Source organism: Lepus europaeus, chromosome 7 (assembly GCF_033115175.1).
Source record: "Lepus europaeus isolate LE1 chromosome 7, mLepTim1.pri, whole genome shotgun sequence".
Classification (NCBI taxonomy): Eukaryota; Metazoa; Chordata; class Mammalia; order Lagomorpha; family Leporidae; genus Lepus; species Lepus europaeus.
This window is the reverse complement of record NC_084833.1, coordinates 46,762,754-46,789,861: the sequence shown is the minus strand read 5'-3', so window position 1 is coordinate 46,789,861 and position 27,108 is coordinate 46,762,754. Positions and strand designations below refer to the sequence as shown.

General features: G+C 42.4%; 1 protein-coding gene across 1 annotated transcript; it reads right to left on the bottom strand.

Annotated features, from left to right (window-relative positions):
* SPTY2D1 (SPT2 chromatin protein domain containing 1) lies at nt 1-24,842 on the bottom strand. Its single transcript, XM_062196394.1, has 6 exons — nt 24,655-24,842; nt 11,693-11,807; nt 8,751-10,286; nt 6,744-6,918; nt 4,107-4,184; nt 1-3,220 (listed from the first exon to the last, which is right to left on the bottom strand). Exons 1-6 carry the CDS (start codon nt 24,712-24,714, stop codon nt 3,127-3,129), a joined length of 2,058 nt encoding a protein of 685 aa, XP_062052378.1. The 5' UTR covers nt 24,715-24,842; the 3' UTR covers nt 1-3,126.
* Nucleotides 24,843-27,108: the final 2,266 nt, after the last annotated feature.

Here is a 27,108-nt window from a genome sequence, read left to right as displayed (position 1 = left end):
CAATGTCTTGTATACATAAATTGAAAAAAACTTTCACCTGTATATATGCAAAAGTATTTTCTCTTGCAGTTCAACAGCACCAGAAAACAGGCTAAGCTATGTAAAAGGTTTTTTTTTAACTTGATTTGTCCATTATGTAAAAGACATGATGGATTTAGTAACTCCAAAAAAACCTATATATCCCATCTTATCATACACTAAACACCTGGATATTTATTTCATCACATCCATTCACAAAATAAATAGTAGTCTAATATATTCAGCACATTGAAAATAAAACAACCAGTCTCTCTTCATATATTTATTCTCTTTCCAAAAATGTTTTGGTCTCCTGCTATATCTCAGAAATGTACTAATAGCTGCTTTTAAGTTACAAAATACAAAACAATTTATTTTTTGGAGAAAATCTTGGGGATTACCATTAGAAAATGAAATTTTGCGTTCCCTTAGACTTTCTTTTTTGTTAACAGTCTTTGAACCTTCTCTCGGCACACATGTAAGGCTCCCTGTGACATGTGGTACCCTGGCCTCCAAATGGACATAACTGCATTTATAGTTTAGAGAAAATACAAAGACAAGTTCTGAAAGTAGCCTTTAAAAGAAAAGTGCCCCTTGCTTTGATGTAACATCAAAAGCAAGTGGGACTGTGCAATCAGAGCCATGAGTTTTATGAAAACTACTTTCTGTTCACGTCAATTGAGTTAGAGAATGCCACACCCATGATCATGTAACATTATTACAATCGTGAAATAACATTACTACATTCGTGATTAACATTACCCAAGAAAAGGCACATCTTCAAATGTTAAGAAAATCTGAAAGTCAAAACAGTAGATGATACATGAAGAATTAAGCACTTAATTTGTAAACCTTGATCAAATAACAGCCAATTCCAGTTTCTTCAAAGGCTTGTGAGCTTTTTCTAAGAATGGTCAGGAAGTGCAGGACAGAATGGAAGACAGGATTTGACAACAAGGCCAAGACTGTTAAAAGATTCACTCATAACTTTCCTTTTTTAAAAAAATGAAAGTCACAGTACAGTTTTATTATATTTATACAAATTAGCATAGAAGTAATAGACATACAAGGTTTACAACCTGACTCTTCCTACTAAGTTCTGGAGACTTAATCTAGCACAGTGGTGCCTTTCTGTACAAACTGCACCATTATCAGAAAGTTTATGCCACTGGAAACCTTTCGGCTATAACAAGAATTTGATTGTAATTAGATTTCATAATCTGAATACTGAAAGAAAAAAAATCACCCCCAAAAATACTTTTGAAAGGGGAAACATATAAATAATGGCGAAAGAAATAATGTTCTAGACCTATTTATTAAATGGAATATCACATTACCCTTAATTGATTTCATTGACGGTAACTGAGATGGGTAAGAGGAAGTCAACAGGCTCTTCTGCTACTTGTGTGACAGTTGTGGAGAGTTAGAAAGGGTGTCACTCCTAGCAATGAAGATACCTTCTATGGAATTTAAAATCAAATCCTCACACTTTCAAAATTTGAAAGTCAATTCAAAGTAAGTCAGTGTTAAAGGTCAGGGTCATATGGTCCCATTAAGGGAGACTATCAATGATAAAATCTGTAATAAATACACTTTATGGAAAAAAAGGAATACATACAACATATTTGGACCTGTTAAAGAGTAAGGATTCTTTGTAGGACAACCCCTACTACTATTCCTGTTCCCTACTATCCAGTGGCTTAAGAGAGCCAGAACATTATAGAATTATAGAATTGCCCTATCATCTTAATTTCAACTGCCTCCAACCTCAGTATTTACAGTCAAGGACAAATGCTCTCTAGCATTATCATGTCTCATCTTCTGTTGCTGATCCTTGAGACATGGCCTCCTTCCAGCCAGATCCTAGGTCAGCCTGATTGGAATTGCTTGGACTTGAGGCTTAAGTGATAGCAAGTCAATAGATATGATTTTAAAAGGGTGAAAGTGAAGAAAGTTCCACAGCCCTGTAACACAGCAGGAACAGGGAACATCTGCTTTTCTACCTGGGGTAAAAAATTTCTTCACAGTGCATAGTTTGAAATAAAAGTGCAATATGGGCAAAAGGAGAAGTTGGTACTCTTGATACAGATGAATTTAGTTTTTGGTTTTTGCCATTAATATTTGCTAAGAATTTTAAGCTAAAAATGCAAAGTCATTAACATCAAAAGGTACCGGGGCACCTTGGGATTCCAAAGTATTTTTTTAAGTAGGGAGGTGGGAAGCCTCACATGTCACTTCCTTATTTTTTAAACTATTACTCTTTCTAATCTAATGTTTGAATAAAATAACTTTTTCTTCAATATAAAAATGAATTTTGTAAGGTAAAAAAATCAATCAGCACAGTGACCTTGTATATTACATGAAAGCCAATATAACAATAAATCTGAAAGGAAAACTGAGAAGAGAATATTCTTGTATTTTAACCTGGAAAAATTTCCGTTCGTTGTCCAATCACCTAAATTAATAAGAATGCTCAGCATCCAATCCATTGAGTAGTATAGAATACAATATAATTTATTCTACTTTGTACTTCAGAATCACAGGGATGACATCCATATGATAATTATAAAGCCTACTCTACATTTTCAAGTTCTGAATCCAAACATATAGATTAAGAGAGGCCACATTATTGCTGGCAACATTCATAGAAAGGCCAGTTTCTTCATAAAGACAGTAAGTTTGGGAGCTGGAGAGGGCCCTACTCACATATCAGCAGAAGAATTAGAGAAGTTCAGAGGCAATCCTTTTTTTTTTTTTTCCTTTTTCCTTTTAAAGTAGCAAAGGAACAATAGAAGTTGGAGGACTGCAGAGTGACCCCACATTAGAGTGCATAGCTTATCAGGATCAAGGCTGGCATCTGCGAACAGTTAACTTCATAAGAGCACATAGTGGGCATTTCATCATCTGTGTTATAGATTTTACCCTGGAAAGTATTTAAAAGTACTTTATGCTCAAATGACAGCCTGCAAATGACAATATGCATTCCTTCTCCTTGAGTACCCATGTATAAATCTACACCAGTAAGGGAGCGTCTTTAGTCTAAAGGCAGGAAATCCTCACAGCAGTGTCTCCAGGAATCTCACAGAAATAAATAAAAGCAGCAGCTAGCTAATGCCTCTTGAGCTTCTTGGCCTTTCGACGTTTCATTTCTTCTTCTTCACGTCTCATTTCCTCTAAGTCCTCTTGCATACCCAGTCGTAGGCTGTCAAAAGGAATTTTGGGAGTATCTGTCAGTACCCAGGAGATGACCACTTTCTTTAAAAAGCAGGAGTGACATTTCTACTGGGAGCTCAGGAACTGTGCTGACTCATTCTCAACACCTCTAGGCTTTACCTGACAGTACCCACAAGCTAGGATTTTTTTTTAAAAGCAAAGAAAAAAGATTTCACATATAATAAAAAATATCTTAATATTCCCATTAAATAAATTCACCTCAAAGGTTTTTAAAAATAAACATGAAATGTTCACTGAATAACATCCTATTCTTATCCTTTTCCAACACATAAATTTGGTATTTTAATTATAGGAGGGGAGAACAAAAGGGAGAAAGAGGCTTAGTATTGTGGCAACGTTGAGACTGGTGAATTATTCACCTATAATTAATAAGCAATAATTATTAATAATATTATAAACTGAAAAATCACTTATCTCTATCCCAGAAATAATAATCAGTTTACTATCAATTAGCCAAAAATGAATCAGGCAAAGGGAATCTAATAGACCTTCACGTGGTGCCTTAGGCCAGCAATGTTACACGTTAGCAAGACTGAGAGGTATCCAATGAGGAAAGAAAATCCCTCAAGATCAGGGGAGGTTTCTAATACTGTGTACCACAGATGTGAAGCACTGCAGGAATCGCCTGGTACAACACTGTCTTAACCCTCACAGTACCTCAATGAGTAAAGCAGGATCCTGTCATTTTACAAATGACAACACATTTCGAAAGGCTCAGGAATCTGTCAAAGGCCCTACAGCCAGCACGCAGCAGTGTAACTGTGTGGCCCAAGACCCCTGTTCACAGTGGTGCAACTATAGTAGCAAGCAGAAAATAATTTTTAGGATATTTTTTACGCAAACATGTTGTTTACCTCTTTGCTTCTTCCTTTTGCTGCTCTTTCCAGCTACTTTCCATGTAACGTAAGGCATAATCACTTTCATCTTTGTATCTGGTAAGAAGAAATCAAAATTGTAAAAACAGTTTTCTGTAAAAACTACATTTTTTCATTTTAAAACTTAAACTTACTTCATTTGAAAGAAAAAAAAAAATCTTTCATTTGCTGGCTCACTCCCCAAACACCTGTAATACTTGGGGCTGAGTGAGGCTGAAGCTAGAAAGCCTGGAACTCAACCTGGGTCTCCTACATGAGTGGCACAGACCCAATTACTTGGGCCATCATCTGCTGCCTCCCAAGATGTACATCAGCAAGAAGCTGGATCAGAAGTAAAGCTGGAACTTGAACCCAAATTCCAAGATGGGATGTGAGTGTCCCAAGCAGCATCTTAACCACTGTGCCCAGTGCTCACCCCCATCTTCTTTTAAAGTCAGTATCTCCCTTAAATCAAACCCATTACTCCTCCTTTTTTGCCAGGGAGTAAGAGAGGGTAAAGGATGAGACAAGAGGATTTCCAAAATAGACAATTTAATTGAGTCCTTGGTATCCTCAGAAGGCAACTATTCCTGGGGCCGGCACCATGGCTCATTTGGTTAATCCTCCGCCTGTGGTGCCGGCATCCCATATGGGCGCTGGGTTCTAGACCCGGCTGCTCCACTTCCAGTCCAGCTCTCTGCTGTGGCCCAGGAAGGCAGTGGAGAATGGCCCAAGTGCTTGGGCACCTGCACCTGCGTGGGAGACCAGGAAGAAGCACCTGGCTCCTGGCTTCGGATCAGTGTAGTTCCAGCTGTAACGGCCATTTTGGGGGTGAACCAATGGAAGGAAGACCTTTCTCTCTGTCTCTCTCTCTAACTCTATCTTTCAAGTATGAAAAAAAAAGCAATTATTCCTAAACCTCGGGTGCAGGAAGGTACCAATCCAACAGTATGCTTCCTCAGCTCACCTATGTTTACTTGAGAAAAATCCAGAAAGCATACTACATATGAAAATTATTTTGTATCCATTACTCTCAGTTGAGCTTTAGGGCCATCATGAGGTCTTTCTGATTTTAGATAAAAAGACTTTAGGAGTGAGTAAAATGAATTAGGTAGACTGATGGCTTGACCAAGAACATATAGCTAAGGGCAGGCATCTGGCAGTTAAGACACCTGCAGTCCATGAGTGTCCCTGGATGCAACTCTGCTCTGTTGCCTGATTCCAGCTTCCTGTTAAAGTAGATCCTGGGAGGATGCAGTGAAGGCTCAAGTAATTAGGTTCCTGCCAGTCACCTGGGAGACCTGGGTTGGGATCCCAGTTCCTGCCTTCAACTGGCTGCTGAGGGCATTTGGGGAGTACACTAGCAGATGGTAGCTCAATTTTGTCTCTGTGTCTCTCAAATAGATTTAAAATATTTTTAAAAGGGGACAGACACATCCCATATGGGCACCCGTTTGTGTTCCAACAGTTCCTCCTCCAATCTAGCTCCCTGCTGATGTGCCTGGGAGGGCAGTAGAAGATGGCTCCCATGTGGGCCCCTGCCACCCACATGGGAGATCTGGAAGAAGCTCCTGGCTTTGGCCTAGGCCAGCCCAGGCCATTGCAGCCATATGAGGAATAAGCCAGCAGATGGGAGGACCTCTCTGTCTCTCCCCACCTCTCTCTGTAACTCTGCCTTTCAAATAAATAAATCTTTAAAAAATAATAATTTAATCAACTTTATATACCTGAAGTAACAGTTTTATTTCAAACTCTGATCTTTCCTAAGTTTCTCAAAGTTTAATGTGTGTGTTTAATGTGTGTGTGTGAATGAATCATGAGGATCTACTAAAGTGAATTTAGATTCAGTAATTCTAAGATGAGGCCTGAGAACCTGCATTTGTAAGAAGTTAGACATGTCAATGATGCTGGTTCCATACTACTGTCCAGGGACCAAAGTTTCAAGCAGCAAAATTTTTACACCAAAGAAAAGCAAGTGTCAAATCAGACTTACTGTTCATGTTGCCCTGTGGATGGCTTTGTGACTTCAAAACCAATTTATTTCTACTGTACTGAGCTGCTTCATTCTCATTAAATACATGATATAAGGACAAGGGTTTCAAAAGGGTATTTTTGGCACTCCTGCACATAACTACACAAAGTATTCTGAGTCAACTCTAAAATATTAACCACCCAAAATTTCCTAGTTAAGAATTATGATCAGTACCTCTTTCATTAGTTTTTTCTCCCCTAGTATGCAAATTATTAAAAATAAAAGTTTATCATTTATATAAAAATTTTTTTTTGACAGGCAGAGTGGACAGTGAGAGAGAGAGACAGAGAGAAAGGTCTTCCTTTTGCTGTTGGTTCACCCTCCAATGGCCGCCGCGGTTGGCGCGCTGCAGCTGGCGCACCGCGCTGATCCGATGGCAGGAGCCAGGTGCTTCTCCTGGTCTCCCATGGGGTGCAGGGCCCAAGGACTTGAGCCATCCTCCTCTGCACTCCCTGGCCACAGCAGAGAGCTGGCCTGGAAGAGGGGCAACCGGGACAGGATCGGTGCCCCGACCGGGACTAGAACCTGGTGTGCCGGCGCCGCAAGGCGGAGGATTAGCCTAGTGAGCTGCGGCGCTGGCCTATATAAATCTTCTTTAGCCTTACTTTTTTCGGTCATAGCCAAAGATTTCTCGAATGTGCTTAGATATTTCTTCCTGAGGTTCTCCTTCATCTTCGATAAAATCTTCCATTTCAGAGTCATATTCATCATCATCATCATCTTCCTCTTCATATTCTCGCTGTCTCTTATAACCAGTAGGGAAAGGAAGCCTTTGAGGACCTAAGAATAGCAATCATTATTTTAAGAAAATTAAAAACAGCTGCAATAGAATTCTATATAAATTGAAACTTTGAGGAGAAATTAAGACAGTGTGCTTAAAACACAGAATGAGCAGCCTGGCCCTCCGTATAGAGTCATTTCTACATTACCCCTGCTGTGTCATGGTATCCAGAAGTAATTAAACTCCTGTTTATCCCAGGGCTTACTGGCAATGTCTTGTTACATTTTCTAGCTTAGTAGTACCCACACTTCTGGGTTTAAAAGATCAATAAAATTTCTAAATAAAATAAAATCCACAAACTTTCATATAGCCATTAACTTTTAATTTTATCAAGACTCCAAAAGTAGCATCCTATTACCTACTAACACCAGATTTCATTATAAAATTTTAAGTATGAGATTCTCAGAACTGTGGATACTTGATCAAACTGAGTAAGCTTGACCATAAGAAAAATTCACTACATTATCCTTATTTTTCTCATTTAGCCAAAAGACTGATTAAAAACTTAGCACAAAACAAGCACTGATCAATAGACCAGCATCTGGGAACAACTACTTTCAAGTTTGATTACAGACTCTCCTTTTGTTCTAAGTTATGTTTAATAAGCATGGCTTGTCTCTCTAGCTCAGTCTTTCAATCTCAGCACTGACATTTTGGGCCAGGTAATTCTTTGTTGTGCAGCCAATCTCATACATTGTTTGCTAGCAGCATCCTCTACACGGTAGATGCCAGTAGTGTTTCCTGTCCCCAGTTGTGATAATGTTTCTAGACACTGCCAAGTATCACCTTTGGTGGCGAAATTGCCCTTAATTGAAAATCAACTAGAAAACTAGGAAATTTAAAGCAAGGAATCCATCACTGATTTTCTCTTACATTCTCCATGGTGCCTAGCAAAGTGCTTTAATGGATACTTTTTATCATAAAGCAACCAAAACCTAGCAGCTAGCAGGCACCACCAATGAGCCTACTGTACCTTGGGACAGTAGATTCCTTTAAGGACCAGTAGGTAGGACCTTGATTCTATGCATTATAAGGGACAGAAACACACGAACAGTCTAAAATAGCTCTTGACACATAATAGTACTTAACAAATATTTGTTGAATGAAGAATGTCCCAAAAGGCTTCAAGCTTAAAATTACACTCTGAAGGCCATTCTTTTTAGTCCTCATAAAAAGGTAAAGAATAGGCTGGTGCCGCGGCTCACTTGGCTAATCCTCTGCCTGTGGCACTGGCACCCCGGGTTCTAGTCCTGGTTGGGGCACCGGATTCTGTCCCGGTTGCTCGTCTTCCAGTCCAGCTTTCTGCTGTGGCCAGAAAGGCAGTGGAGGATGGCCTAAGTGCTTGGGCCCTGCACCCGCATGGGAGAACAGGAGGAAGCACCTGGCTTCGGATGGGTGCAGTGCGCCAGCCGTAGCGGCCATTTGGGGGGTGAACCAACAGAAAAGGAAGACCTTTCTCTCTGTCTCTAACTCTGCCTGTCCAAAAAAAAAAAGTAAAGAATAATTCACTCACTGAACCATGTACGACATGTACATTCACCCTGTCTCACAATCACAAAGCTATATTTAATGTTCTTGGGGACAATGCAGGGGTAAAGACAGGACCCTAGTAAGTCTCTTCTAAACAATTTTTCAAGCCACAAATACTAAAGGTACACTCAACTACAGGGCAGACAAAACATCAGGATTCTATCAACACTAGATAGAGCACATTAAGGAGAACATGAAAGGGTTCAATAGGGTCCTTGGTTATATAAAACAGAAAGTATTCTTCCCAACTTCCTAGTGACAAATATATACTCTTTATTTATACAGTGAAGGGCAATTTTACCTTGGGCAGATCTGTAGCCAGTTAGGGATGGCTTCATTCCATTCATCTGTCCATTGATGGGCCGGCTAATAATATTCTTGGAAGAAATTGTTTCTGAGACAACAGTGCACTTGGGCTTTACAGGTGGACCTGAGCTACCAACTGTTCGCCCAGGTGCCAAGTTGCTCATTGGTCTTCCAGGGCCTGAACTACTGACAGTCCGTCCAGCTGGAACTGAGCTACTTATGGATCGTCCAGGGCCACTGACTGACCGCCCAGGGGGGCCTGAGCCACTCACTGGCCGTCGAAGGTCATGTGGACTGCTCACAGGCCGCCCAGGGCCTCCAGAACTGACCATAGGTCTACCAGCACTACCTGAGCTGCTGATGGGTCGCCCAGGGCCATTTGTGGTATTTGCAGGTCGTCCAGGGCCACCTGCACCACTGACTGTCCGCCCAGAGGGTTTTGAGTCACTGACTGGTTTCTTGGTCCCACTGACTGATCGCTCAGGTCCTGAGCTGGAGCTGCCATTCTGGCGCCTGGGCACTGGGCCAGAATTGACTGTGGGTCGAGGAGTCCCTGGGCTGGGTCGCCCAGGGGCTGAACTGGAGCTGCTGCCTGGCTGCCTGACACCTGGACTCTTCACCTTATTGTGTGGAGAGCCCATGGATGCAGGTCTGGAATGGCTAGGATGGGAAGGAGATTTTTTGGCTTTGTGCTCGGTAGCAGGTTTCTGAGTCCCACTGGCAGAAGTCTTTGGGACAGTTGGTGAATATGTGCTCGAGTGGGGCTTTGCAGCCCCATTGAAAACAGGTCTGTTATGGCCTTCACGAAGTGAGGGTTGGGAGCTATTGCCAGATCCTGCCTTGGTCCTCTCTCCTGGCATGGATTTGGATGAAGACAAAACTAAGTGTTTCTCACTGGCCATGCTGGGTCTGGATTTCTTCTCAGCCTGAGGAAGCGGCATTCCCTTTGAAGAAGGGTGCCTGTCCGCAGAACCTTTGCTAAATTTTGTGCTCACACTCTCTTTCTGAGAAGGTGCCTTTTTGGACACAGTTGGAGGTAGTTTCACATCTGTCTCAGGTTTCTTTTTCCTATGCCTTCGCTCAAGGAATTCTCGCTCCCTAAGTTCTTCTGCAGTCATAGGTCGCTCTTCTACTTTCTTTACTATCTTGATCTCCACCGGTTCAAACTGCTTTTTCTCAGCCAGCCTGAGTAGATCAGTGAAGTTCATGGGTGGTGGGGCACTTTTAAGGGGGGCCTTTGGTTTGCTTTCAACTTTGGGAGGCTCTTGTTCTTCCTCATACTCCTGCTCTGGCTCTGCTTGATTGTACTCTAAGAATTCATCCTCCTCTTCCATCTCATACTCGTGGTCTGCTGTCTGGCTGGTATGGCTCTCCGTTGCCTGCCGCTTCTTTGACTTTTCCTCAACAGGAATCCCATTGTAACCATGGAAATTATCCTTTGTCCTCTTGGCCATAGCTCTTGCTTTCTTGTCATGTTTGAGCTCAATTCGCTTCTTCACTAGTTCTTCCTTTCTCCTTTTCTCTTCTAAGGCTAGAAGAGACAAAACAAAATCATTTCACTATCTCGAGAGAGTAGTGTGTTCGTCTGAAATCAGCAGGTGGCCAAAATCAATGTTCAAGTTACAGTTTGCAGACATCCAGGAATCAGATGAAAAGTTATTTGAGCAAATATCAACTGAGTCATTTTTATGTAATGAATGGGTCACATATTATGGGTTTTTAGGAAGAATCAAGTGGGAGTCTTATTTACACATTTAAATATAGAAAATAACTCATACCAAATAAATACACCAAGTTTAGAGAACAGTTACAACCACTTGACAGTTGTTTCATGAATCAATGAACATTTAAACTAAATTTAATCAGTATATTTGTCAAAGTAAGACTACTTCTTGACCTTACCAGTTTAAAATAATTATCCTCAGGGACTGGCGTTGTGGCGTAGCAGGTAAAGCCGCCCCCTGCGATGCCGGCATCCCATATGGGCACCAGTTCGAGTCCTGGCTGCTCCACTTCTGATCCAGCTCTCTGCTAATGTGCCTGGGAAAGCAGCAGAGGATGGCCCAAGTACTTGGGTCCCTGCACCCATGTGAGAGACATGGAAAAAGATCCTGGCTCCTGGCTTCAGAACAGTCCAGCTCTGGCTGTTGTGGCCATTGGGGAGTGAACCAGAGAGATCTGTCTCTCCCTCTGTGTCTGTAACTCTGCCTTTCAAATAAATAACTTAACCTTAAAAAATAATAAAAATTATCCATAGGGCGGGCATTGTGGAATAGCAGGTAAAGCCGCTGCCTGTGAAGGTAGCATCCCATATGGGTACTGCTTCGAGATCCAGCTGCTACACTTCCAATCCAGCTCTTTGCTAATGTGCCTGGGAAAGCAGTGGAGGATGGCCCAAGTACTTGGGCCCCTGCACCCACATAAGAGACCAGAAGAAGCTCCCGGGCTCCTCGTTTCAACTTGACCCATCCCTGACCACTGTGGCCATTGGGGAGTGAACCAACAGATGGATAGTCCCTCTCCATTTCTCCCTTTTTCTAACTCTGCCTTCCAAATAAATAATCTTTAAAAATAAAAAAGTAATCATTTTTAAACTATTTAGATAGCATTTCTTTATTAATTAAAAAATTACAAACTAGGTAGAAACCATTTCAGAACAAAGATTAAATAACAGAGTTCTTATTGTGGCCAATTAGAAGGCATGGTCACTAACCCCAAAAAAGCTCTTAATCTAAAGGAGAATAAAAAAAACTTCTAAACAAAAAGACAAACACAAGAACATATGTAAAGCCAACAACAGTCAAATTCCTCCCCAACCTTCACACACATCCCAAACCTATTGGCCTATTATGTTTTTATAGACATTCACTAGTTAAGTACAAGCTAGATGAGAAGGTAGAAGACTTTAAAACTGAAAATAAATCTATAGGTACATACCTTTTTGTCTGAGTTCCTCCTCTTTCCTCCTAAGAAAAGCTTGTACAGCTTCTGATTGGACACCTTTAACTTTTGGATCTTTTTTGGGAGGCCCCACAGCCAAACTATATCTTTTCTAAAAATAAGCAGAGTAAACATCATAAGTCTTTTAACTTAAAAAATACAGTCACAGGTGTCTGGCCTGACAGTTAAGTGCCTGAATCCCATATTGAAGTGCCTGGGTTTGGAGCCTGCTAATGCAAAAGTAATTATTCAAGTAATTGAGTTCCCACTACCCCTGTGAGAGACATGGATACAGTTCCTTGCTCCTGGTTTGGGCCCTGCCCTGAGCAGCCAGCTGGCCATTTAGAAAGTGAACCAGCTGATGGGAACACTTTCTCTTTTAAATAAATAGACACACAAACTGAGTTAGCCCATTTCATATAAGGGACCGTGCCAAGCCATTTATAGGTTTAAATACTGACTGAAAAACTCATTCTGAATAATCAAGAGACTGAAAGATCATAAACACATATTAAAATTTAGCTATGAAATTTAAGGCTCAGTATTTATTATGCATGGATGATTTTAAGTACAGTTTCTATGTGATATCCCAACTGATGCATTAATGAACAATTCGAAGAATTGCTTGTGTCTTCAAGCAACTTTTCAAAAAAGGTAACTGGACTAGGCTACTAAAACAAAAAAATCACCTCTTACAAAAGAATGGATTGGGGCTGGTGCTGTGGTGCAGGGTGTTAAAGCCCTGGCCTGAGGTGCCAGCTTTCCATATGGGTACCAGTTCTGGACCTGGCTGCTCCACTTCTGGTCCAGCTCTCTGCTGTGGCCTGGGAAAGCAGTAGAAGATGGCCCAGGTCCTTGGGCCCCTGCACCCACGTGGAAGACCCGGAAGAAGCTCCTGGATCCTGACTTCTTCGGATCGCCTCAGCTCCGGCCATTGCAGCCATTTGAGGAGTGAACTAGCAGATGGAAGACCTCTCTCTCTCTACCTCTCTCTGTAATTCTGTCTTTCAAATAAATAAATCTTTAAAAAAAAAATGGATTATTTGGGTATGTTTTAAAATTTTGGTGAAAAAATTAAGCCTTCCTCAGAACTACGCATTTCAAAGTCCAGCTTTTCAAACAAACAAGGGAAAACAGGTAGGCATTTGGCATAGTGGTTAAGATGCCAGTATTCCATGTCAAAGCACCTGGGTTTGCGTCCTGGCTCCAATCCCAATTTCACTTGCCTGCTAATGTGCACCCTAGGAGGCAGCACATGATGATTCAAGTAGCTGAGTCCCTGCCACACAAATATGGAAGACCTGTATTAATTTTCTAGCTCCTTGTTTTAGCATGACCAATCCTCAGCAATGGTGGACATCTATGGAGTGAGCTAGCCAACAAGTGCCTCTCTCTCACCCTTTCTTCTCTCTCAAATAAAAGAAACATTTTTTTAAGAAAGAAAAATGTCTTACAACTATTTTCTCTCCTGACTACCATGTTTTAGTTGGGACTCAAGGCTATATGGGTTTTTTGCTTAGATAAAAAAAAAAAAAAAAAAAAAAAATTGAGATTTTTAACTTGACCACAGGCAAAGGCTAGGAGCAAACCCCAGCTAAAACATTCTTCATAGAAATCTAAGCACCAAGGGCCTAACTGTCTAAATTTTAACTGTAGCTCTTATGTTCACTAAATCAATGTGTCACACAAATTCTTTTATATCCCTCAAAAAAGTGCTAGTATTATCCTGGCAGAGATAGCATTTTTTTGAACTTTGGTTTTTATGTAACTACATTGAAAAATGAAACTAGAATAGTATTAATCTGAACTTTAGAAGGAAAAATGTTTCCATTTTATAAGTACCTATTAGAAAAGTATGGTAAGCACAGAGCTGTTAATTCAGACCAGAGATGATTCATTTCTAAGACCATTCCACATTAAATTTATAGCCCAGGATTTTTAAAGCGTCCTCCCTTCTTTTGTCTGTTAGGCAGATGCCACTCTTACCTACTAAGCTTACTGCTGTCTTAGCAGAAAAAGAAACACTAACCTACGAGAATAAAGTGAGCAAAATAGGAACCAAAAAAAGTATTCCCCAAATAAATATGAAATTCTTGGAGGAAATCCAAGAATCTGTGATTATTATAAGGCTGACAAATACAAAGTATCTTGAAACAGGCTGAAAGTTCCAATTAAATTACTCTACCAATGAAGCAGCTGGCCAAAGGAGCAGGCACTAATCCAACTTGAAATCCTGCATGACTGCAATGCTCAGAACTGATGCATCCCCAACAGAAATCCCAAGATAGCACCCAGAGTTCTTTCCCTATCACCTTAGCTGGAATACAGTGAGGCTCTTCAATGAGTACATATCTTTGATAGTAGATTGTTTCCACAGTGGATAGGGACCCAATATTTAAAGGAGAAAAAAAGGAAGAGGGAAAAAAAGACTGAGAATACTGCTAATCTCTCTCTCTCTCTCTATATATATATATAATTGCCCTCATTTACCAGAAAAGAACCTAAAACCCAGCCCTTATCCACAAAAAGCTCACAATTACATTGCAGAAAGGCCACCATGACTATGATTATTTACTAATTTTTAAAAATATGTAAGACTGGGACCAGCATTGTGGCACAGTGGGTAAAGCTGCTGCCTGCAGTGCCAGTATCCCATAAGGGCGCCAGTTCAAGTCTTAGCTGCTACACTTCTGATCCAGCTCTCTGCTGTGGCCTGTTAAAGCAGTGGAGGATGGCCCAAGCCATTGGGCCCCTGCACCTGTGTGGGAGACCTGGAAGAAGCTCCTGGCTCCTGGCTTCAGATCAGTGCAGCTCCAGCCATTGTGGCCAATTGGGGAGTGAACCAGTGAATGGAAGACCTCTCTTTCTGCTTCTCCTTCTCTATGTAATTCTGACTTTCAAATAAATAAATAAATATGTAAAAAAAATTATAAACCTAACAGCATGACCTAGTATTGCAGCTTTATCTCAAGACTACTACACATGAAATGACTTTGGCTTGAAAACCTAGTTAAAATTTTCAATTCATATCAAAATATAAAACTATTAAACTAAAAAGTATTTGTGTATCACCTAAAATTGTGGTCCAGCGAGGCCTATATTTACTGTTCTTTAAGAAATATTGAGGGGCTGGCGCCATGGCACAGTAGGTTAATCGTCTGCCTGCAGTGCCGGCATCCCATATGGACGCTGGTTCTAGTCCCGGCTGCTCTTCTTCCAATCCAGCTCTCTGCTATGGCCTGGGAAAGCAGTGAGTGGAAGATGGCCCAAGTGCTTGGGCCCCTGCATCCATGTGGGAGACCTGGAAGAAGCTCCTGGCTCCTGGCTTCGGATTGGCACAGCTCTGGCTGTTAGAACCATTTGGGGAGTGATCCAGCAGATGGAAGACCTTTCTGTCTCTCCCTCTCAGTCTGTAACTCTACCTTTCAAATAAATAAATAAAAAATTTAAAAAAAAAAAGAATTATAACGACTACTTCTTAGCTTTTTTCCAAGTATACATACCTGTTCTCATCAATTCACATGCAATTTCAAATTCAGCCATTAAAAAAACAAAAAATCAAAACAAGCCTCTAATGTTATGTGGCCTCACATTTAACCCCAAACTTTTTATAGTTCTTGTCCTGTCCCTATAATACAGAAGGAATGCATCGTATCTATAATGTGTCTACTTTGTGGATAAGCTAGGAGACAATTTAAAAAACAAGCAGTAGGGCAAGGTCAACACTGCTTTGAAGAGGCTTAACCTTAATCTTATTTGACAAATGAAGCCATAATTAATAGGTATTTTTTGGTATTTCTGAAGCTTGAAAATATACTTTAAGGCACAGATACCCAAAGAATATTAAAATTCTCTTAGGTAAAGTTTGTTTAACAACTTAGAAATCATCAAGGGAAAAAAAAAAAAAAACAGAAGAAAAGAAAAACAAAAAGCTGGATCACCACAGATCATCGTCTCTTTTTAGAAAAGTATCTTTGAGCTTTGAGGCCGGTGCAGTGGCTTAACAGGCTAATCCTCCACCTTGCAGCGCTGGCACACCAGGTTCTAGTGCCGGTTGGGACGCCGGATTCTATCCCTGTTGCCCCTCTTCCAGGCCAGCTCTCTGCTATGGCCCAGGAAGGCAGTGGAGGATGGCCCAAGTGCTTGGGCCCTGCACCCCATGGGAGACCAGGAGAAGCACCTGGCTCCTGCCTTCGGATCGGCAGGATGCACTGGCTGCAGTGGCCATTGGAGGGTGAACCAACGGCAAAAAGGAAGACCTTTCTCTGTCTCTCTCTCTCACTATCCACTCTGCCTGTCAAAAAAAAAAAAAAGTATCTTTGAGATATAATTCATGTATCATAAAATCCCTCCCTTTGATATACAATTATTTTAGTAACTCTATAATCATCACCATGATCTGATTTCCAAACATTTATCACACCCTCAAGAAATTCCTTATCCCCTGGCAGTTACTAGCCATACCTCTTTCCCCTCAGCTCTTGGCAACCACCAATCTGCTTCCTGTCTCTACAGAATTGCCCATTCTGGAATTTCAGATAAATCAGAAAGCATGTGGCTGTAATAGCTAATTTTACGTGTCAACTAGGCTAGGCTATGGTACCTAGCTATATCATCAAACATGGATTGAGGCATTGCTATGAAGGTATTCTGCAGATGTGGTTAACATCTATAATCTGTCGACTTTTGGATAAAAACTACCCTTCATAATGTGAGTGGATCTCATCCATTCAGTTGAAGGCCTTGAGAACAAAAACAGGTTTCTCAGGGAAGAAGGCATTCTACCTGAAGACTACAGCATTCACTTCCACCTGATTTGCCAGCATCTAAGTCTGCCCTACAAATTTCAAACTGTCCAGCCCTCACAATCAATATCCTAAAATCAATCCTGCTGGTTCTGTTTCTCTGGAGAACACTGACTGATACAGTAGCTTTTTGTATCTAGCTTCTTCCACTTAGTACAATGTTTTCAAGGTTCATGTTTGTAGCATGTATCACTATGTCACTCTTCTGTAAGGCTGAATGGATATACTACATTGTATAGATATACTACATATTTATTCATCAAATGGACATCCATATTGTCTCTTTTTGGCTGTTTTATAAATAATGTTTCTGTGAACACTTGTATATATCTTTTTATGGGAATGCATATTTTCATTTCTCTTGGGTATATGAGCTTAACACTGAGCAGGTTAGACCTTTCGAAGGCAGGTGGCAATCATCCTGATATCAAAAGATTTATTGTATCAGAATATCTTGTAAGGCTGCTCTGCCACCCCACAGAGGTAACCCAATGGGCAATCATGTATGAAAGAAAAAAAAAAAAAAAGCCTCCGGCTAGGATTAAAATTGCATTCTATTTAGTAAGGCAGAACTATCTGGCACTTCTCCCTGTGTCAGATGGTCATATTTAGCTCTAGCAGCAGCAGATCAAGATGCACCCATCAATTCTGAATCTGATTCAAGACACCAGGCTGCTTCATTGTTTGAATTTCATGAAAAGCAGCTGGACAAGAGTTTCTTTTATCCTAAGCATATCCATTTATTATACTGTGAACCAACTCAGTCATTCTGCTGGACCCCAATGAATGATCCACAATAGTGACACTTAGGCCATTGAAATACAATTAACAGAGATTTTGCCAAGATTTGTAATTCTAAAGCCATTCGAACAAGAAAATATCAAGCCACTTTAAAAGTGTTCCCTGCATTGAAACTACACTGCAGTTACCAGAACAAAATTAGGTATGGGCTGCTCAAAGCTGGACAGTCACTATCCTACCAAGGACCAGGGCAGCCACCCAGAAGAAGGCCGACTCCACGGTCCCAAATATGCTCTTTCCCTCCTTGCAAGTTACCTGCTGGAGACATTCTATACACACACACACACAACTGCAAATTGCAGCTAGAAAAGTTAGGAAGAAGGAAAGAAGTATAGTGTCATAATTCTTTAAAATCTAAAAAAAAATTTTAATTTAAAAAAACCAAGAATTTTCAGTCTGGAAGTATATGTTCAATAAACATGATATTTCAAAAAAAATTGTGGAACAATGGGAACTAAACAAAAGTAAGTTTATTTTGGTGCAGAAAAATTTTGAAATCCATGTACACTTTTTTCATAACATACATTCTCCATAAATCCTCTGAAAATACCTCAAATACATGGCTTTCCAAGTTTTTGCTCTAAAATAAACTTTTTATTTTTTAAAAAAAGATCTATATTTTTGAGAGAGTTAGAGAGTTAGAGAGAGAGAGAGAGTGTCTTCCATCCACTGATTCACTCCCGAAATGGCTACAATGGCCAGGACTGGGCCAAGCTGAAGCTAGAATCCAAAAGCTGCATCTGGGTCTCCTACTTGGGCCATTCTCTGCTTTCCCAGGAGTATTAGCAGGAAGCTAGATCAGAAGTGGAGCAGCCAGGGCAGGAACCAGCACTCATATGGAATGCCAGCACTGCAGGCAGAGGCTTACCCCACTACCCCACCCCACCAGCCTCAATAAACTTAGCTTTCAATTTCATTTTCCATGAACTTTTTGAGAGGACTTCATATGTTATGCTGAAATCAATAATCGATCTTTCCTTGAAAGCTAGTATTTACTCAGGAGATAGCACATTGTTGTAATTATAAGAAATATAAAATTTCCTGGTTTTATATAAGGATTTATTTTTATTCAAATTAGGAGTTATAAATATCCAAAATATCAATCCTTAACTTTATCATTGCAATTTTAAAAAAATTTAAATAATATTTATTTTAAAACAGCAAGAGAGAGCAGGACAGTGAAAGAGAGAGAGAGAAAGAGAGAGAGAGAGTCAATCTGCTGGTTCACTTCTGAAATGGTTACAAAAGCCAAGTGTGGGCCAGGCCAAGGCCCAAAGCCAGGAATTGTATCCAGCTCTCCCACATGGGTGGCACAGGCCCTAGCACTTGGAGCCATTTTCTGCTGCCTTCCCAGGTGTATAAGCAAGGAGCCGGATCTGAAGTGGAGTAGCTGGTATTTTAAGCTGGCACTCCAATATGAGATGCTGGCCTCTTACGCAGCAGCTTATCTTTTGCCACAATCATCACAGTTAAGGAATGAGTATAGGCCTGGACAATCTATGGTTTGTATTCGGCTTGCTTAGCTGGGGGGCTAAAAGGATAAGAATGAATAAAAAATTCCAAAGCATGCTATTCATGGTTGCCATGGGAGCTTAATGTAAAATTTATTGTTATTGCATTTACCAAACAATACCTGATTATAAACTGAAATATCAGATAAGTACTTCAGAGACTCTCTAGAGGTAGCTCAGGACAACTGTTTACTGACTGGCAATGACTTAACATAGTTTGCAGCAGAGTACAAATTAGAATCCAGGGATCCTGACTCAGGTCCAAATGTGCTCTCACTACAATGTCTTATTTCTAATTTAACTCCAACATTTTCATTGCTAGCTCTTTAATCTCAATCTTAAGCAACATTCCCTAATTTCCTCCTGCCTCTTGGATATAATACCATTACCTCAAACAGGTCTACAGTTGAACTTCCTATTTCATTCCCCCTTATCCTCCATTTCTGTTAATCATGCTGGCATCCTCCTAAAACAGGCTGTCAATATCTACCTTTCAATTTCTAAATGCTGTTGGTTTGCTCTTTAAACTTCTGACCTATCAGAGTTTAATTACACTGGAAATGTCATTAAAAAATAGTTATTGTCCAAAGTTATATCAGACTGCAGTTGGAGCTCAGGCTGTACAGATGACAAGCTTTCTCACCATTCCATCTTCAAAACACTTTTCTCATTCAGCACAGGAGCAAGAACCCCGAAGCCCATTGCCTGGATTAGATTTACTACTCTGCTATTACTAGTCCTACCACTAATTAGCTGTGTGGTACTGGGCAAGTTTCTTCACCTCTCTGGGCCTGTTTCCTCATCTGTAAAATAACCTCCCTTGAATGGTTATTATGGTGATTAACTAATACATAAAGTGCTTAGAGCAGTATCTGGCACAGTTTAAACACTGTGTTATTTTGTTATCATTATTATCCAGAAAGAGATTCTCTAAGTAGGGATGAGGAAGAGAAATAACAGAATCCCTGTGGAGATAGTTTCTAAAAGACCCTCTCTCAGGCTGGTGCACCTGTGAAGCTGTCATCCCATATGGGTACTGTTTCAAGTCCAGGCTGCTCCACTTCCAAGTTTGCCCCCTGCTTATAGCCTGGCAAAGCAGCAAAAGATGGTTCCAGTGTTTGGGTCCCTGCACTAACATGGGAGACCCAGATGAAGCTCCTGACTCCTAGCTTTGGCCTGACTCAGCCCTGGCCGGCCATCAGGGGAGTGAATCAGCAGACGGTATTTCTTTTCTTTTCTTTTCTTTCTTTTTTTTTTTTGACAGGCAGAGTGGACAGTGAGAGAGAGAGAGAGAGAGACAGAGAGAAAGGTCTTCCTTTGCCATTGGTTCACCTCCAATGGCCGTCACGGCTGGTGTGCTGCGGCCGGCGCACCGCGCTGATCCGAAGCTTGGAGCCAGGTGCTTCTCCTGGTCTCCCATGGGGTGCAGGGCCCAAGCACTTGGGCCATCCTCCACTGCACTCCCTGGCCACAGCAGAGAGCTGGTCTGGAAGAGGGGCAACTGGGACAGAATCTGGCACCCCGACCGGGACTAGAACCCGGTGTGCCGGCGCTGCAAGGTGGAGGATTAGCCTGTTGAGCCATGGCACTGGCTAGCAGATGGTATTTCAAAAAATACTCTCCCCCCACCCCCTTTCTCTCTGCTTCTCTCCTTCTCTCTTTGTAACTCTTCCAAATAAATCTTAAAAAAACACCCTCTCCCTAGAATAGTGGTTGGGAAGTACTCTTCTAGGCTAGAGACCCAAAACTTCCCCTGCCATTGGACAAGCCATCTTCAGATCCAAAAGTAAGGAGCAATTCATTTATAGTACACTAGAGATCAAATATCTGAAAAATGTTGCTTGCAGAAACTTTTGTTGGTCCATACAAATTGTAGGCTTCTTTTTATATAGACTACTTTAAAATTTTATATTGCAGTATCTACCCAGCCCTTAAAGATATCTGAATTTGCCATCACAGTCAAAGCCCCTGGGCTCCATCTCTAGTACTTGTAGTTCTTATCCTCAAGGGGCTACAAACCCCCGAATCCTTATATACCTGGTAGCCACACAAAGGTATACCATTTACCTTTGGGTTTGGGGTCACACCAGAACTTTAGGAATTTCTGATGATTTTCATAGTCTGTGATAAAAACCATCATCTTCTGTATCATAAGCCAAAAACAGCTACATGAAACCTGTAACAATCCATATTCTAAGATCTACTATTCTATTAAAACAAGACAATTACTTTGTTTCTGCTAGCTACTGGAATCCAAGGAGAAAAACCAAGTGCAAAGTTACCAAAAATATCTTTTCTCTTTTAAATAAAAACAAAGTAAATGACAATGACTGGTTACATCACCTTAATATGCTGTTATTTTGTATTCAGTTTTCTACTGGGAAATGAGTGTGTGCTTAGTATATCTAGGCATGATGTAATCCTATTCTGCTTTAACAAACATTTTAGATAATTTATTTGAAAAAGAAAAAGGAAAAGAACTAGGGAAATGTTAGTACCAGTTGAGCTTCCCAAACCCAAAAACTCCAGAAAACGCTCCAAAAGCTGAAACTGTTCAAACTCTAACACATTGCCACAAATGGAAAAGTCCACATCTGACTTCATGTGACACAGGTTCCAGTCAAGACACAGACTCACTTAAAAAAATTGTATAAAATTATCTTTGACTAGCTTTATAAGGCATGTTTAAAAACATAAGTGAATTTCAGTTTTGGACTTGGGTCCCATCCCCAAGATATCTGATTATGATTATGTGTATGCCAATAATTCTAAAAAGCAGGAAAAAAAAATCCGTATCTGAAATAGTCCTGGTTCAAACAATTTGGATAAGGGACAGTCACAAGGCCAGCGCTGTGGCATAGCCAGTAAAGCCACCATCTGCAGTGCCAGCATCCCACTTCTGATTCAGCTCCCTACTAATATATGCCTGGGAAAGCAGGAGAGGATGGCTCAACTGCTTGGGCCCCTGCACCCACACGGGAGAGCCAGAAAAAGCTCCTGGGTGCTGGCTTTGGATTGGCCAAGCTCTGGCCATTGCAGCCATTTGAGAGTGAACCAGCAGATGGAAGATTTCTGTCTCTCACTCTCTGTAACTCCACCTTTCATATAAATAAATAAATCTTAAAAAAGAAAAAAAAAAGGGGGGGGGGGACATTCGCCTGCACCACCTCAAGCCAGACACAACAGACATCTCCTAAATATAAAGCTCTGCATGGCTACATAGATGTTAGATTTCCGCCTCCCCTGGGTTTCAGTTCAATCATCACTAGTCACTGGATTTCCTTTCTGTGTCTTGACCTAAGAACTCCAAAGACTAAATTCTGAGTGCCAGCTCTGACAGGATCCAAATGGAAGGCCCGAGAGAAGATGGCTCAAAGGGGAAAAGGAACAAGCACTAGAGAAGGGATCTAGCCTAGCTGTCGGTTACTGCAAAGCCTCCGTGGTCCCCAGACCATCACTCAATCAAGTTCATATTGAGCAGGATGTATACAGCAGGGAAAGGTCTGTGGACACTGTCTTTGTGACTTAAAGTATCCCTTGACTTGGACAGTAGTTTACCAAGGTACTTGTCTTTACTTGCTTTCCAATAATCTGTTTTACTGTACAACATGTCTGTTACATTTTGTAATAGGTAGCTGGGAGACTTCAATCACATCAAATAGGTTTTTTTAGAAATATAGGAAAGATGGCAAAGTATTAATATGTTAAATATGGGATGCAAATATAAGGGCCTATGTTAACATTCTGTATGTTTGCAAGCATCCGAATTACTTTAAACTGATTTAAAAAAAAAATGAAAGTAGTAGATTAGGCCTAGTGATGAAGACACCTCAAGACACAGACATCCCATATCACCAGGCCCCGCCCTTGACTGCAGCTTCTTGCTAACCCTGGAGGAAGCAGTTCTGGCTGGATTGATTGGGTTCCTGCCATCCACACAGAAGACCTGGATTCAGTTCCCAGCTCCTGGCTTTGGGCTCCAGCTCCAGCAGCTAGTGGTGGGCACTTGGGAAGTGAACCAGTGGAGGCAAGCTCTCTTTATGTCTATCTTGCTTTCAAATAAAAAAAACTTAAAAGAGTAAACAGAATATTTAGATGAATCAAGTTACAGCAAGATCATGGATTAAATTTAACTATATCTTATCATCTTGCTCGGTTCCTGAATAGTTTATTTTGTGCCTTTAATTCCATGTAAAAAGATAAGGACTATAATGCTAACTAAATCAAACATCTAGGCTTACTAGTTTTTGTGGGGAGGGGTGGGAAGCATTGTTCATAAAATATATGCCTGTTATTCATGTATTCCATTTTAAATGACTTTACCAATTTACTATTTTTCTTTTTACTGTGTGAGTCTACAAATAGGTAAAGTCTGTATTCTGAAATACACATACATTTTGAAATTTTCTGCTTCTAGGATCCTATGTCTGCTTTCCTCCTGGCAGTTACTATGGGCTTTTTATAGAATGAGAAATGATTACTTTCTGAGCCTTCCACAGAACATTTGTTGGGCATCAAAGCTAATATTATCTCTGGCCTCTACAGGAACTCAGGAAAATCTAGAATGACATATGGATCAAATTATGTCAAGATGAGTAATTACCAGAGCCAATGGTGACTTATTTGAGAAATTTACAGATGCAGACACCAACTCTGCTGTTCAGGTTTTCAAAGGTTTGCGACCACAGCTTCAGCAGGGAAGGCTCAGGGCTCAGGGTATGATTATTCTAAGTCCCTGAGCTGGGGGATGACTGAGATACACATACGCACGCGTGCACAAAACAAACCGATGAATACCGACTACATTTTACTAGCTGTTTAATTATATTCACATCAGTATTTTCAAAGGGATTAAAAAAAAAAATGGACCAGCCAGATGGAAAGTGACAGAAGAGGAAAAAAAATATTACTACTGGAATATACAAAACTCGAGGAAATTCAGAGCACATAGTGAGAGCTCAATAAATTCCAGCTGAATTGACTTTAACAGAGCTGCTGGGTTTCACCTCAGTGCTCAAACCGCAGGTATCACAACGCAATTTATCGGCTTACAGCTGTGCTGTGGGGACCATCTGAGGATCCAGAAATGACTCTATGCAAAACAACTACAAGCCCGCAAACCAGGCACACTCCCGCACTTCGGCATTTATAGTCTGTCTTCCTCCGATCTCCGCGTAGTCACGAAGAGGCAAACAGCTCCTGAGCACACGGAACCCAAATTTCAAACAAAGACTGCAATCTGGACAAGTCAACGGAAGCCACAGCCACCTCAGTGTTGTGCTGGGCCAAAGATTTCCTGGAAGCCGCAGCTAAACTTCTCTTATCAACATCGAAGATGAAACTCCCCCTTTGCAACGTGATACAACTCAAGCACCCCGCTGGCTGAGTGGGTGGGGCCACGAATCCGAGAACTTGTTCAAGAAATCAACGCTTCATCCGAAAATGGGGGGGGGGGGGGAACAGCCAAAAAGGCTACCAGGCCAAGTCCTCTACAACCTCTAGACCTCCGCTACATCCACGCCTCCCAGTCCTCAAACTCTGGGCTGAAGTTGACGCCGAAGCCAGAAACTACTAAGCGCTCCATTCCACTAAGTGCCAGGCACGGCTCGCTCGCAGGCTTCCACCCAAGCCGCAAAGCCCGGGTTGCAGAGGAAACAAACTAAGCCGGCGAAACCCACTCACAGCGACACTCCCGCCTCGCGTCCCAGTCCCGCTTCACCCCCCACGCCCGCGTGTAACCCCAAGACAAGGAGACGGGGCAGCTGCCTGGAAGGTCCGGGCCACACAACTCCCAACTTGAGGACGGGGGGTCTCCTCCAGCGGCGCCCCAGCTGCCACTTACCGGCACATTGTTGACTCCTTGTCCTTTGGAAGCTATCAGCAGAATTTCTCTGAAGTCCATGTTCGGCCGAAGCCAGGAACTCGGGAAGGAGTCAGACGCACCCCACCGAGTCGCCCGGCTACAGCCAAGTGAACTGCCTCGGAAGCCCCTCTCCCACCCCTCCTCGGGGCGGCCACTTCCGGCGCCTTCCGATGCCGTCTGCCCGCCCCCTTCCCCCGCAGCGGCCTATATTCTTTCTGGGCCGCCGCGGCGCTCGCGAGTCCTTGCGTAACTTCCGCTTTTAGGTCCAAGACACGTAGAAACGTGATACGTGGCTGCTTGCGTCAGCTCGAAGGGGCGGGACTGAGCCCTTTGCCAACCAAGGAGACGCGGCCCAGCAAACTGCGGGGCGTGGCTAAAGGGAACAGCTGCTTCTCCGGCCGCCTGGGCGCTCGGCCTGTTTGTTGGTCTGGGTTCTCCTTGTGAGCGCTGGGTAGGGGAAGCGAGGAACGCGGTCGGGTGCGAAGCGGCACCTGCCAGGCCTAGGTTCTGTGGGTGTCGCAGGTGGCTGCTCAAATCCGGAACGGGGGGGTCTCGAGCCGGATATTTCAGTTACCGGTTTCCAGGCGCTCGGGAAGCTGCGTAGAGACGAACCGACAGACCTGGCGTCTGGGATACGCACTGCTCCTCAGGTCCTGGCGCTTGCTGTGCGCTCACCTCCTCCACAGATGCACGACGCCGGATGTAGAGACTGGCCCTTACTGCTTTTGCCCGTTTAGATGACAGACTCCACGGAGGGCAGATGACTTTTGCCCGGGAAGAAGGAAGGAACAGCTTAGGTAGAGACCCAGACGACATAGGCGAACATATTGGCCCATAGTCATTTCGAGCCTAGTTCTGGCTTTCATTTGAGAGTTGCCTTGGGTCTGTAAGGTTTCGATTCAGTGAATCAGACAAACCTGGGCTGAGCGTAGAAACGGGCCTGGGGTTGATAGCAACTGGGTACTAAGGATCTTTTCGGTGTGGTGGAAATATCCCCAAATTGGATTGTGAGCATGGGTGTCCTCTACATTTATTAAAATCCATTCATGCTTGAAACAAGTGAATTTTACAATATGTAAGTTGTGTCAATAAAGTTGTTTAAACATACTAGGCAAAGCTGTTGGATCTTTTGCTTTCAGTTAACGTTTTTATTTATTTATTTATTTAATTTATTTTTTTGACAGGCAGAATGGACAGTGAGAGAGAGAGAGACAGAGAGAAAGGTCTTCCTTCCGTTGGTTCACTTCCTAAATGGCCGCTACGGCCGGTGCTGTGCTGATCCGAAGGCAGGAGCCAGGTACTTATCCTGGTCTCCCATGGGGTGCAGGGCCCAAGCACTTGGGCCACCCTCCACTGCACTCCTGGGCCACAGCAGAGAGCTGGCCTGGAAGAGGGACGACTGGGACAGGATCGGTGCCCCGACCGGGACTAGAACCCGGTGTGCCAGCGCCGCAAGGCAGAGGATTAGCCAATTGAGCCGCGGCGCCGGCCATGTTTTTATAAAGATTATTTGTGGGGTCGGCGCTGTGGTGAAGCACGTAAAAGCCACCACCTGCAGTGCCAGCATCCCATATGGGCACCGGTTCAAGTTCTGGCTGCAGTCCAGCTCTGCTATGGCCTGGGAAAGCAGTAGAAGATGGCCCAAGTCCTTGGGCCCCTGCACCCGTGTGGGAGACCCAGAAGAAGCTCCTGGCTCCGGATTGGTGCAGCTCCAGCCATTGCGGCCATCTGGGGAATGAACCAGCAATGGAAGACCTCTCTCTCTCTCTGCCCCTGCCTTTCTGTTAATTCTGCCTTTCAAATAAGTAAATCTTTAAAAAAAAAAAATTATTGGGGCAGACACTATGGCAGAGTGGGTTAAAGCCCTGGCCTGCAGCACCAGCATCCCATGTGGGCACCAGTTCAAGTCCTGGCTGCTCCACTTCCTATCCGGCTCCCTGCTAATGCGCTTTGGAAAGCAGCAGAGGATGGCCCAAATGCTTGGGAAACCCACAAGAAGCTCCTGGTTCCTGGCTTCAGATTGCTCAGCTCCTGCCTTTGCAACCATTTGAGGAATACACCAGTGGATGGAAGACCCTCCCCCAACTCTGCCTTTCAAGTAAAAAAAATTTAAAAATTAGTTGCAAGTCAGAATTATACAGAAGAGAGATATCTTCCACCCACTGGTAGACTCCCCAGATGGCTGTAACAGCCAGCACTGGGCAGAGCCAAAGCTAGGAGCCTGGAGTTTCAACCAGGCTCCCACACTTGGATCATCTTCCACTGCTTCTCACATCATTAGCAGGGAGCTGGATCAGCAATGGAACAGCTGGGACACAAACCCGTTCAGGGTGCCTATATGGGATGCCAGTGTCGCAGGCAGCGGCTTTACCCACTAAGTTGATATTTTAATGCCAAGTTGGAATTTTCCCATTTCAGACTACCTGAGCAATA

Bases quoted from the DNA above. Each gene is read 5' to 3' on its own strand.
- SPTY2D1 (XM_062196394.1), bottom strand. From the start codon at position 24,714: ATGGACTTCAGAGAAATTCTGCTGATAGCTTCCAAAGGACAAGGAGTC. The intron at 10,287-11,692 runs GTATGTACCTAT...TGTCTCTTCTAG, and splicing joins GGAGGAACTCAGACAAAAAG to CCTTAGAAGAGAAAAGGAGA. The intron at 6,919-8,750 runs GTAAAATTGCCC...TGCTATTCTTAG, and splicing joins TGGCTACAGATCTGCCCAAG to GTCCTCAAAGGCTTCCTTTC.